Below are 14,613 nucleotides of genomic sequence, written 5' to 3' on the forward strand. Positions count from 1 at the left end.
AGGAGAAAAACAAAACTAAAAAACGAATGTATATACAGACCGGGACACCGGGATACAAATGACGACCGGGACACAGGGAATATAAATGACGACCGGGACACAGGGACACAACTACAATGGGGACGCCGGGGGGCACAGGGGGATATAAATGACGACCGGGACACCGGGACACAAGGAATATAAATGACGCCCGGGACACACAAAGAGAAATCACAGACTGGAACACCGGGACACAAATGACGACCGGGACACAGGGAATATAAATGACGACCGGGACACAGGGACATAACTACAAAGGGGACGCCGGGGTGCACAGGGGGATATATAAATGACGATGGCGACTCAGGGAATGGTCGATTAGCAATCACCATCAACAAAGCTCAAGGGCAATCATTAGAATCATGAGGTATAGATCTGAATACGAATTGTTTTCCCATGGACCATTATATGTTGCATGTTCAAGAGTCGGTAAACCTGACAATCTATTTATATGCACAGACAATGGGACAGCAAAGAATGTTGTATATTCGCAAGTTTTACGTAGTTAAAAACATATATATATATATATATATATATATATATATATATATATATATATATATATATATATATATATATATATATATATATATATATATATATATATATATATATATATATATATATATATATATCTATATTCACAGGTGGGACATAGGGACACAACTACAATGGCGCGTAACTAATATGGCGCGTAACGACTTACGCGCGCGGGGGGGCTTGGGGGGGGGGGGCGCGACGCGCCCCCACCAACTAGGTGTTGGGGTGGCGCGAAGCGCCACCCCACAGCTAGTATTTTATTAAGTCTAATATATGTCTTTTAAAGTTTTATATCTGTTTTTTCATAGGGGGCAACTTCCCAGTTCATACATCTAGTAATTTCTGTTCTTTTGTGTTTGAGTTGAATGTGAGTTGTTTTAAGTATAACAGTTCAAAATAGGGATGAAATCATTTAATACAGTATTCATCATCAGCAGTAAAGTTTCAAACAGTTCGTGGTAACGAACTGTAGTAAGGAGCGACCCGGCTCAATAGTAACCAAAATTCTAAAAAATGGAATTTTGATACCAATAGCTACATCAAAAGAATCGCATTTTAATGCTGGTTTAAAATATATAAGTTTCATCAAGTCTAGTCTTACCCATCAAAAGTTACGAGCCTGAGAAAATTTGCGTTATTTTAGAAAATAGGGGGAAACGCCCCCTAAAAGTTATAGAATCTTAACGAAAATCACACCATCAGATTCAGCGTATCAGAGAACCCTACTGTAGAAGTTTCAAGCTCCTATCTACAAAAATGTGGAATTTTGCATTTTTTGCCAGAAGGCAGATCACGGATGCGTGTTTATTTGTTTTTTTGTTTTTTTGTTGTTTTTTTTCTTTTTCCCAGGGGTGATCGTATCGACCCAGCTGTCCTAGAATGTTGCAAGAGGGCTCATTCTAACGGAAATGAAAAGTTCTAGTGCCCTTTTTAAGTGACCAAAAAAATTGGAGGGCAACTAGGCCCCCTCCCACGCTAATTATTTTCCCAAAGTCAACGAATCAAAATTCTGAGATAGCCATTTTATTCAGCGTAGTCGAAAAACCTTATAACTATGTCTTTGGGGACGACTTACTCCCCCACAGTCCCCGTGGGAGGGGTAACAAGTTACAAACTTTGACCTGTGCTTACATATAGTAATGGTTATTGGGAAGTATACAGGCGTTTTCAGGAGGATTTTTTTTGGTTTGGGGGAGGGGTTGAGAAGAGGGGGATATGCTGGGGGAACTTTCCTTAGAGAATTTGTAATGGGAGAAGAAAATTTCCATGAAGGGAGAGCAGGATATAGGCTACTAGCATTATTTAAAAAAAAAACAATTAAAAAATAAAAGTGAAAAAGCTTTTTCAGCTGGAAGTAAGGAACAGCAATAAAACTTAAAACAAACAGAAATTATTACCCATATGAGGGGCTCACCTCCCTCAGGAAAAACAATTAAAAAATAAAAGTGAAAAAGCTTTTTCAGCTGGAAGTAAGGAACAGCAATAAAACTTAAAACAAACAGAAATTATTACCCATATGAGGGGCTCACCTCCTTCTAATACCTCGCTCTTTACGCTAAAGTATTTTCAGTAATTTCAACTACTTATTCTACGGCTTTTGTGATTCAGGGGGTCATTCTTAATGAATTGGGATAAAATTTAAGCTTTAGTGTAAAGAGCGAGGTACTGACGATGGGGCGAATCCCCTCATATATGTAATAAAAACATGAGAATACAAAAGTTTTTTACGTAAGCTAATTTATAAGTTACGTAAATCTTTTACCAATAAAAAGATTCGTAAAAAATTAAAAGTTCTAGTTGCCTTTTTAATTAACCGAAAAATCGGGGGGCAACTAGGTTTCGTCCCCCGCTCTTTTTTTCTCAAAATCATTCGATCAAAATTATGAGAAAGCCATTAAGCCAAAAAAAAAAAATATGTAAATTTCGTTTTGATTATTCCTCTGCGGAGAGCCAAAATCAAAACATGCATTGATTCAAAAACGTTCAGAAATTAAATAAAAAAAAACAAGTTTTTTTAACTGAAAGTAAGGAGCGACATTAAAACTTAAAACGCACAGAAATTACTTCGTATATGAAAGAGGCTGCTTCCTCATCAACGCCCCGCTCTTTACGCTAAAGTTTTTTACTGTTTTAAAAAGAAGAATTGAGAGAAAGAGTCAAACTTTAGCGTAAAGAGCGGGGCGTTGATGAGGAAGCAGCCTCTTTCATATACGAAGTAATTTCTGTGCGTTTTAAGTTTTAATGTCGCTCCTTACTTTCAGTTAAAAAAACTTGTTTTTTTTATTTAATTACTACATATGATGAACACTATATATGTGTTCGAAATATCCAATTAAAAAATTTGTATCTGTTCACTGTCGATTAAAAGGTTTCATCCCTATTTTGAACTGTTATACTTTCGTCATGGAAAGGCAGTTTGGTCTTCGAAGTTATCTACGTCAGTTGTTTTTTTTTTTTTTTTTTTTTTTTTTTTTTTTTTTTTTTTTTTTTTTTTTTTTTGGCGAATTATGAGTCATTCCTTGTTGAGCCTAATATCTGTTTCTTCTAACTTTTAGTTCATTGTTCATTACAATTTCTGTCAGATTTTTTACTCTGCTCAATAGCTTCCTTATTTACTTTTGCAATAAAAAACAAACTTGTTTATTTTATTTAATCAAAAAGAAAAAAACCATTCATTAGGAAAGGTCTAAAAGGAAATAAAAAAGAATTTTGTTTCACCAAACCGTTTTTCATTTTTTCTTTCTCGTTGCACACATGGGAAGTCTTATTAGCTCACATCAAACTTCAAATCAGACTTTCTTATGCTTACTCTCTCACAAATAAAATATGTTTTGGCTGGTGTCTTCCTTTAAAACTTTTTAATTTTGTTGAACTACCGCTTTATTTATATATAGCTCAGTTATGAGAAGTTCTTCCAAATTATCATGCATAAAAACTCTAGTAAGTCTATCCCCTTTGCAAAATTGATGTGGCCGGTGTCTCCCTTTGAAACTTTTTAAGTCCAATAGTCTATCCACTTTGCGAAATTGGTGTGGCCGGTGTCTTCCTCTAAAACTTTAATTTCGTTGCACTACCGCGTTAAAACTCCAGTAAGTCAATCCCCTTTGCAACATTGGTGTGGCCGGTGTCTCCCTTTGAAACTTTTTAAATTCGTTGCACTACCGCGTTATTTGTATATATAGCTCCGTTATGGAAAGTTCTTCCAAATTATGATAAAAAACAACTCCAATAGTTTATCCACTTTGCAACATTTGTGTGGCCGGTGTCTTCCTTTGAAACTTTAATTTCGTTGCACTACCGCGTTATTTATATACAGCTCCGTTAAGAAAAGTTCTTCTAAATTATCATGCATAAAAACTCCAGTAAGTCAATCCCCTTCGCAACATTGGTGTGGCCGGTGTCTCCCTTTGAAACTTTTTAAATTCGTTGCACTACCGCGTTATTTGTATATATAGCTCGGTTATGGAAAGTTCTTCCAAATTATGATAAAAAAAACTCCAATAGTTTATCTACTTTGCAACATTTGTGTGGCCGGTGTCTTCCTTTGAAACTTTAATTTCGTTACACTACCGCGTTATTTATATACAGCTCCGTTAAGAAAAGTTCTTCTAAATTATCATGCATAAAAACTCCAGTAAGTCAATCCCCTTTGCAACATTGGTGTGGCCGGTGTCTCCCTTTGAAACTTTTTAAATTCGTTGCACTACCGCGTTATTTGTATATATAGCTCTGTTATGGAAAGTTCTTCCAAATTATGATAAAAAAAAACTCCAATAGTTTATCCACTTTGCAACATTTGTGTGGCCGGTGTCTTCCTTTGAAACTTTAATTTCGTTGCACTACCGCGTTATTTATATACAGCTCCGTTAAGAAAAGTTCTTCTAAATTATCATGCATAAAAACTCCAGTAAGTCAATCCCCTTCGCAATATTGGTGTGGCCGGTGTCTCCCTTTGAAACTTTTTAAATTCGTTGCACTACCGCGTTATTTGTATATATAGCTCGGTTATGGAAAGTTCTTCCAAATTATGATAAAAAAAAACTCCAATAGTTTATCCACTTTGCAACATTTGTGTGGCCGGTGTCTTCCTTTGAAACTTTAATTTCGTTGCACTACCGCGTTATTTATATACAGCTCCGTTAAGAAAAGTTCTTCTAAATTATCATGCATAAAAACTCCAGTAAGTCAATCCCCTTTGCAACATTGGTGTGGCTGGTGTCTCCCTTTGAAACTTTTTAAATTCGTTGCACTACCGCGTTATTTGTATATATAGCTCTGTTATGGAAAGTTCTTCCAAATTATGATAAAAAAAAACTCCAATAGTCTATCCACTTTGCAATATTGGTGTGGCCGGTTTCTGCGTTTGAAACTTTTTAATATCGTTGCACTACCGCTTTATTTATACATACCTCCGTTACGAAAAGTTCTTCCAAGTTATAATAAATAAAAATTTCAATAAGTCTATCCACTTTGCAACATAGGTGTGACCGGTGTCTCCCTTTAAAACTTTTTAATTCCGTTGCACCACCGCGTTATTTATATATAGCTCCGTCATGAAAAGTTCTTCCAAATTATAATAGGTAAAAACTCCAATAAGTCTATCCACTTTCCAACATTGGTGTAGCCGGTGTCTTCCTTTGAAACTTTTAAATTTTGTTGAATTACCGCGTTATTTAAATATAGCTCCGTTATGAAAAATTTTTCCAAATTGTGATAAATAAAAACTCCAATAAGTCTACCCACTTTGCAAAATTGGTGTGACCGGTGTCTCTCTTTAAAACTTTTTAATTTCGTTGGACTACCGCGTTGTTCATATGTTGCTCCGTTATGAAAGTGGCCGGTGTCTTCCTTTGAAATTTTCTAATTTGGTTGCACTACCGCGTTATTTACATAAAGCTCTGTTATGAAAAGTTATTCAAAATTATGATAAATAAAACTCAAATAAGTCTATCCACTTCGTAATATTGGTAAGGCCGGCGTCTTCCTTTGAAAATTTTTAGTTTCATTAAACTACCGCGTTATTTACATATAGAACTGTTATGAAAAGTTATTTAAATTTATGATGAATAAAAACTCCAATAAGTCTATCTACTTTGCAATATTACTGTAGCTTGTGTCTTCCTTTGAAACTGTTCAAGTTCGTTGGGCTACCAACTTATTTGTATGTTGCTCCGTTATGAAAAGGTCTTCCTTATTATGATCAATAAAAACTACAATAAGTCTATCCACTTTGCAACATTGGTGTGGCTGGTGTCTTCCTTCCTTTGAAACTTTTTAATTTCATCGAACTACCGCGTTATTTACATACAGATCCATTAGGAAAGGTTTTTCCAAATTATGATAAATAAAAATTCAAATAAGTCTATCCGCTTTGCAACATCGGTGTAGCCGGTGTCTTCCTTTGAAACTTTTTAATTTCGTTAAACTACCGCGTTATTTACATTACACTGTTATGAAAAGTTCTTCAACTTTATGATGAATAAAAACTTCAGTAAGTCTATCCACTTTGCAACAATGGTGTGGCCGGTATCTTCCTTTGAAAATTTTAATTAGGTTGCACTATCGCGTGATTTATAAATAGCTCCGTTATGAAAAGTTCTTCCAAATTATAATAAATAAAAATTCAAATAAGTCTATCCACTTTCCAACATCGGTGTGGCCTGGCCGGTGTCTTCCTTTGAAACTTTTTAATTTCGTTAAACTGCCGCGTTATTTAAATTACACTGTTATGAAAATTTCTTCAAATTTATGATAAATAAAAATTCCAATATGTCTATCCATTTTGCAGCACTTTGATTAAATAAAAAAAAACATTTTTTTTTAAACTGAAAGTAAGGAGCGATAATAAAACAAAAAGAAATTATTGAGGCTGTCCCCTTCTCAATACCCCGTTCTTTACGCCAAAGTTTGACTCTTTCTCACATTCTACTTTATAAAACAATAAAAGCTTTAGCATAAAGAACGGGGCACTAAGGAGGGTACAATAAGTTTATCCACATTGTAACGTTTGTGTGGCCGGTGTCCTTGTTCCTTTGAAACGTTTTAATTTCATTGCACTACCGCGTTATTTACATATAGATTCGTTATTAAAAGTTTTTCCGAATCATAATAAATAAAAACTCCAGTAAGTCTATCCACTTTGCAATATTGGTGTGGCAGGGGTCTGCCTTTGATTAAATAAAAGAAAGCAGTCTTTCTTTAACTGAAAATAAGGAGCGACATTAAAACTTAAAACGAATATAAAGTTCAACGGACATAATAAGTCATTGAATTAACTTACATGCTGAAGACATTCTTTCATTTACGCCCGATTCTTCATCTGATGATTCCGGTACTTGACGCCTATTTACCACTGGTGGAGGAGGAGGTGGTGGTGAAGTCTCTTTAATTGGTGTAGACTTAATAACATGAGCAACTTTCTGTCTAGAGCTTGATTTGGGAAGTCCATCTTCATCTTCGCTTAAACTTTCATCAAAGAAATCTGCAATTTAAGCGATTAATGAATGTAAATATCCAGTGTAATAAGTGTAAATGTAAGCGATTAATTGAAGTGTGAAAGTAAAGGAGCTCATCAAAACAACGGACTTGATTATCTCACTATCTGTCGAGCGTACATAGTAAAAACAAAAACAAAAAAAAAAAAAAAAAAAACATGGATATAATTAAAACATCGTTCAAGTACGAAGGCTCACCCTTGAGGGACCAGAGATGTTTGAGGGCCCGATTTTTTCTGTACATTAATCAAAAAAATATATTTTGGCAACGGGTACAGGAAGCCATCGCACATCTTAAGCACTTTTAAATTTAATGTAACTTCATTTTGAGTATTTCGCCACTACACTTGGCTTAGGCTCCTCAAATGGAGTTTTCAGTTTGAAAGCAGAAACATGGCTTGAAGAAACAAAAGCTTTCCAGAACAACTTCAGATTGCCCTCTTAGACACAGACTAACTCCACTTTAGCTCTCATATTGTAGATTCTGGATGAAGGACAAATGAAAACAATCCTTTTCACTCTTCGCAAAGATTATAAAAAGGTTTCAAAATTTAGTACCATATTCAACAAATCGGTCTGATGTCCATATTTTCCGTAAAAAAAAACATAAAAGTTAGATCCTTACTAATTTTTTTTTTAATAAACTGAAATTGGAGGCTTTAAAAAATATAAAGAGGGCAAAACCAAAGTGTTGCTTCCGCAACACAATGAGCTTATCAGCTTTGAACTCAGTAATCTAAAAGGCATTATAGGACTTTCTGCAAAACTTACATCTATAGCGACTCAGGTATGCAAGTTATTTCGATTGGTTTAATCCATTTCCTCCTCTCTTATTTCGTTTTTTTCTCCTAAAATCCTTTATATCCTCGTGAGTTGCCGGAAAATTTGGGGAATAGAGCTATTAATTGTACTGTCATTTTTGCTACATGTTAGATACCTAAAAGAAAATTCCTTGTACGAAAAAATTTTACGAGCATTTTTCAATTTCCCCTTTCAATTTTTATAAAACAGAACAATATTCATGATCCAAAAAAAAATATCTTTCGTTACAGTTAATAAACTATAGGAAGATTTTTCAATTTTTTCTCTGCTGTAAAGTTTGTTCCCTTTGAATTACCACAGATAAGCATTAGCTCCTAAGCATTATCTTACACACTTTCTTTGAGAATTTTGTAACTGTATCCATTTTGAACGTACCGTTGGCATTTCAAATTCAAAACATAACAGCAAAATAGATTAGACTAAAGCGCCATGCATGAAAGTTGGTCTTGTTCTTCTGATTGATATTGCCTCATCCTCAAAAAAATATAAGTGACATGTCTTCTTTAAATTCCTCCTTTATGGATGCAATACATTGCCTTAAAAATAGCAAAATAAAACATCCTGAAATTAATTTAGACACAGTTGCCTCCAAAAGCAAATATGCTGAAATAAATAAATAAATATGCTTTGAAATGGTGAAATACGCCGAATGTGCAGCACCAAGATGTTCTACTCCTTTTTTAAGAGCCATCTTTCACGGAAATCTCCTGACTGTATATAACAAAAAAATTTTTTTGGCTGAGCCACATACTCTGTGGTGTGACACCAAGAAAACGAGTTGGCGGAACCAAGTAAGGCTTTGAAGATAACTTCACAGAACTAGGCAACGTTTGCACTATCAAACAGTTCGTGGTAAAGAACTGTAGCAAGGAGCAGCCTGGCTCAGTAGTAACCGAAACTCTAAAAAATGGAATTTTGATACCAATAGTTACATCAAAAGAATCGCATTTTAATGCTGATTTTAAATATATAAGTTTTATCAAGATCAGTTATACCCATCAAAAGTAACGAGCCTGAAAAAATTTGCCTCATTTTAGAAAATAGGGGGAAACATCCCCCTAAAAGTCATGTAATCTTAACAAAAATCACACCATCGGATTCAACGTATCAGAGAACCTTATTGTAGAAGTTTCAAGCTCCTATCTACAAAAATGTGGAATTTCGCATTTTTTGCCAGAAGATTACTACAAAGTCGACATTATTTCGACATTTTGCTCTTCCGCTTTTAATTTGTGCCTTTTAATGTCGACTTGGAAAGCAATTCAAACACATTTTTTCGCAGTAACTTCAAATATAATACGGTTTAATGCTGAACTGTCAGCTATTATTTAGTTAATTAAACGATTCTAATGCTCCTATTATTGAACACAAACAAGCCATCATATTAAAATTTTGACTTTATAGTTTGTACACGAAAATAGAAAGAAACTGACTTTTTTATTCTGTCGTCAGAAGACCACAAAATGTCGACTTAATGTCAAAATTTGATAAATCGAACGCCCACTGTGCCGAAAGAGAATCAAATAAAATGACACAGTTAATCGGTGTGTCAACAGAAATGTTCGTTCAAAATCGGCTTGTTGTTTTTAATGCAAAAAATGACCTTATTTATTCAATAAAGGCGTATTTTACGTCAGCCTTCAAACAAGGTTTTTTCAGTTAACACTCAATTTAAGCGTTTCTTACACATTTTTTGCTCGGTTTTCTCGGTATATTGGTATCGATTAAAGCATGTTTTACCATTACAAAAAAAACATTTATTGGGAGTGGGGAGATAATTTATTTTTTTACTTTTTTTTATTATTATTGTTAGCCTTCATTTATGTATATTCTAGTATCAAGGGGTAATTGAGTGAGAGTGCTTTTTCCTTCTTTATTTTTTAAATAAATAGGTTGAGAATCATAGGACTGCAGCCGTCCAACATCAGACTGTTTGAACCTTCCCGGGCGGTTGTGTTTATGTATAGTTTTATAATTTACTATTTAATAAAACATTCATTCATCCAAAAAAAAATTGGACTCTTACTTATTGGATTTGCGAAGTTTGCTTACTACCTCACTTAATATGCTAATTTCTGGCTTGGTGAAGCATATTTTCGCTGTTGAGTGTTAATATTTTACAAATTTAAAATAGTTTGCTATCTATTCTTTGCAAAAGCCAGCTTATAATTTGCGCACGCACACACCTAAAAAGCTGGAAGAAAATGACACGTTGTCTAGCCCTTAACGGTGCATCACGGTGGCTGGGGAAAAGAGAAAACTCTCGAGAGAAAGACATAACTTTCGGCACAAGTGAGAGTTTTCTGTACCTTTGTTCAAAATGCAACATTTACTCTCATTTCACATGCAAAGTATTTATTTCACTCTGCAATTATTTAAAACCCATTTTTATTTGGTTTTGGGCCATCTTATAGCTTGAAAATTAAATTAATAGTTTGGTGAATCAAATGTATTTGAGTCAGCTCTCATTTTATGTTATGTGCCAATTAAAAAAGGAAAATAAAAAAGTTATAAAGTTTTTATTTATATCAAGTTGATCTGAATGGACAGAATTCACACTTTTTTTCCCTTTTTTTTTAAAATATCCATTGGCAATGGATATTTGGCAATTGGCAATGGTTGACTAAGCTATATTTCGCCCAAAATTGGATGCTAAATCTAACGAACAGAAGATTTTTCACACATAACCAACTTGTGAAATAACTACAAATAATAAAAGCGAAAATAAAAAATTGAAATCTACGCTAAAAAAATCTTTTATTCGATCTTACCAATTCGTTACTTTACCCTTTCGCACTATTCCTTGTATATGAAGCTTCTTGTTGTTACTCGTGATATGCTCATTGATCATCGAACTTTTTCGCATTATTTTTCACCAATCATTATTCCTCAGTCCAAATTTCCAGAGTTCGGAGCACACAACAAGAAGTAATTAATTATAGCCCTCATTCTATAATTACACTACCCATTCCACTTAGTTTACTCTTTCAGAAATGGAAATCATGAGCAAAACAAGAATTTATAAACCTTTATTAAATATATTTACCTTTAAAAAAGTCGGCAATAAGCCGCATTGGAAGTTCAACTAATTTAAATGTTACTCCCCTCAAAATAAAGGTTTGGGAATAATATGCATTTTTTTTGTCGGACATCAAATCAATTGTCGTTACTGAAACTAGGTTTTGGGTATATTGCAGAACTCAACTACAATTAATTCTTTTTTTTTCTTTCAATGACAACGGATAACAAAGAAATGAGCAATTTGTGTTACATCAGTGCAGAACTGGCCACAGTTTTAGCTCCTTTATACATTATGAACATTCTAAGGGCTGAATATTTGCTGTTATCTGCCATTTTAGGCAGAAAATATTAACAAACCAATCACCATTATAGTTGAGTTCTATAACACAATCTTTATTATAAAATTCCCAGCCAAGACAAGGAGTAAGAGCAATGAGACCTATAGGAGGTAGCCCCCCCCTTCAAGACAAAAGACTTTATAAATCTATCATAAACATTTTGGGGGTTAAATTTGTTATCATCTGCTAACTTAGTTGGAAAGCAATGACAAATAATTAACGAACATGCATGATAATTGAGTTCTGTAACACAATACCCAGACCAGCCAACGAGGACGAGCAAGGTTACCTATAGAGGGTAGTTGCCTCCCCCTCCCCTCTGGAAGATCAAAGAAGCTTATAAATGTATCATTACCTTAGACCTGAAAGCAAGAATTGGAAGCATAACTGAAAGCGATAGCAAATGAATAGTGATCCCGAATGACAAAGCACTCTTTATTATAAAACTTCCAGATCATCCAACGAAGGAGAGTGATGGCACCAACAAGGGGGAACTGGCCCCTCCACCATGCAAAATCAAATAAGATTACAAATGTATCATAAACGTAACTGGAAGCATGACTGAAAGCGATAACAAATTATAATTGAGTTCTGTAATACACCATTTATCACAAAATTATCGGGTCAGGCGAAGAGGAGATCAAGGGAAAGAAGGCATGATTGCCTCCCCCGGAAGATTGAAGAACATTGTTTTTAAGTATTTTACATTATTTGGCAATAGTTTTTTATATTATTTGTAAATTTTGAAAACAATATAGGTCAAGTTAACATTTTCGCAAGCCCTCCTGGAAGAGAATCAAAGTACGCACAAGGTAAGATCTACAGGTGTAATAAACGTCCATTTGAGCTAATAATAGACAACTCATATTTCCTTGTGTCATGGTAGAAACCAGCAAAATATTTTTTGAGGAAACAAAACTCAATGGAAAATTTTGCTGTTAGAAAATAATCTGCCACGGTAACTCAAAGTGTGTTTTATTACAAAAATAGGAGAGCGAAAACACTAAAAAATGGGTTTCGGATTTTTTCTTATCAAGTGATATAACGAATATTTTTTAGGCGTCAAGCGCGCAAATAAAACAAAACAATTTTGATCCATCTCTCAACTATTTTCAAGTAACCAAAACGGATCTCACGCATTTTTTAGGAAAAAAAGAAACTCCTTATCATCAGGAAAGTCAAATAAGAGGAAAACCAATGAGCTATTTCATAGACTTTGCTTAGATCAGGGGTGTGATTTTAACGAAGAAAATCAATTTTTTGTTGTGTAGCATAAAGTATCACATTAACATGCCTGCCGGCACAAAGGTGGCAAGGGGGGTGGGGCAAGGAAATTTCTTGGGGAATAGGGGTAGAAGGCTGGCGAGTGCTATTTGGACCTTCGATTTTAGTGAGTGTAAATGGTAACATGTCTCATTTCCTATTTATAAACAATGCTTGATATCGTCATGTTGCCCTGGGAGCGTCAACCCCTTCTGTCGTCAATGAGGAACATCCTTATAAAGCTGGTTTATCTTGCCTTACGAATTTGCCTTTAAAACCATCAAAACGATGATCATTAAAAAAAAAAAAAACATTAGATGACTTATAAATACAATACAGCAATTTACGAGTCATTGACACTAAATAATCTTTTTTTGACTTTTACAGTTTGCTAAAATTTAAGATATGCCATTGTAAAGTAAACGCATTGGATATCATGGAATTTCAAAACTTCTATTTGAGCATTTTCGATCCAATTCTGAACTGCTCAAAATATACACTCTTATCAAACAACAACCACTACCCCCACCCTAAAACATCTGCCGATAATTCATCTAGGATCGAAGATAAAAAAAAAAAAAAATTACACTAGAAACAACGGTTTAGGTTTTTTTTTTTTTTTTTTTTTTTTTTGACGATCAAACTAGTTTCACGGAATTTCATTCCAAAAATATGGTGAAGTTGAGATACATTAACTTCAACGCTAAATCGCAGGTTCAGACTAGAAGAGAAACTATAGAAAATATATGTGATAAAGATAAACATGAGAAAACTGATTAACACAATCAGAAAACATCCAGTATTTATTCAAAGAATCAAAAGCAGCATAAAAACGGATATGTAATCATTACGGCTTGTGACAAAGAATCTTGCAAAGTAGGTCTGAAAGGGCAATCAGAAGTACTTTAAAGCCAGTTTTTTTTTCAATTTGCCTATCTGAAGACTATTTTATATATATATATATATATATATATATATATATATATATATATATATATATATATATATATATATATATATATATATATATATATATATATATATATATATATATATATATATATATATATATATATATATATATATATATGCAGATATTAGATTAAGCAGACCTTCATTGTAAGAACTTATATTTTTGTGGTAGTCTGAAACTGCTACAAAAATAATTTTGTGTGGACCTGTCCCATGATTTTCAAATTGAGCGATAATACCCCTCCCCCTTAAAAAAAACCACTGATATGTGGACGCGGGGTGCGGTTGAGCGGGTGAAATGGGAGCTGGTCACTAACGGGTACATAAACTCATACATACATTCACTTATCATTAGCTAGTCTATTTTCAGCGAATAAAAATCCGTACTAAAACCTTTAATCAACCACTCATAAAATATACATGTTAAAGAAATATATGTATATGTAGTATATATATAGAGATATATAAAGCAAATAAAGATTCAAAATTGATATTCTTTGGAATGAATCATGATAAAGTAAACAATAAATTTTGATTCAACAAGGAATAAGTGCAGAAAAACAATTTGAGCCAGATGAATACACAAAAAGTAATAAACACTATAACTAAGTACAAGACACACACACGCAAAAAAAAGGAAAAATAAATGAAAAACGCAAAGGTATTACCACAGACAAAACATATCAAAAATTGCTCAGTTGGACATCTGTATTGTATACATTTTGTCTGTGGGTATTGCGTTACTATTAACTGAAGTACTGACGGAACTAACCTGAGACATTCGTTTTATAGCCCAGAGTAGACTAAGCACTGCTTATTCAAAATATGTTGATGGTAGTAAACCAGAAACTAACTGAAAATTAAGAATTTTCCGCAACGAAAAAAAAAGGACAAAATGTGAAGCTAAATAAGGCTATTGCAATTAATTTTTTTCCTTTCAGTATGTTAGATTCCAGTAAGTTCTATAAAACAAAGCAGGTATGAGAGAAAATTATTTGAGTGAAAATCATTTGAATCATGTCACTCCCAAAGCTGTTCAATGTCTATATATATATATATATATATATATATATATATATATATATATATATATATATATATATATATATATATATATATATAAA

The 14,613-nt window shown here is 33.6% G+C and overlaps 1 protein-coding gene across 1 annotated transcript in view; it reads right to left on the reverse strand.

Moving 5' to 3' along the window:
- Window positions 1–14,613, reverse strand: part of LOC136032732 (epidermal growth factor receptor kinase substrate 8-like) — a 110,439-nt gene that overhangs the window by 13,611 nt on the left and 82,215 nt on the right. Inside the window, exon 14 of the mRNA XM_065713056.1 lies at window positions 6,860–7,060. Coding sequence (XP_065569128.1) covers window positions 6,860–7,060 — 201 coding nt within the window. The remainder of the gene's footprint in view (window positions 1–6,859; window positions 7,061–14,613) is intronic.

Source organism: Artemia franciscana, chromosome 11 (genome assembly GCF_032884065.1).
Source record: "Artemia franciscana chromosome 11, ASM3288406v1, whole genome shotgun sequence".
Classification (NCBI taxonomy): Eukaryota; Metazoa; Arthropoda; class Branchiopoda; order Anostraca; family Artemiidae; genus Artemia; species Artemia franciscana.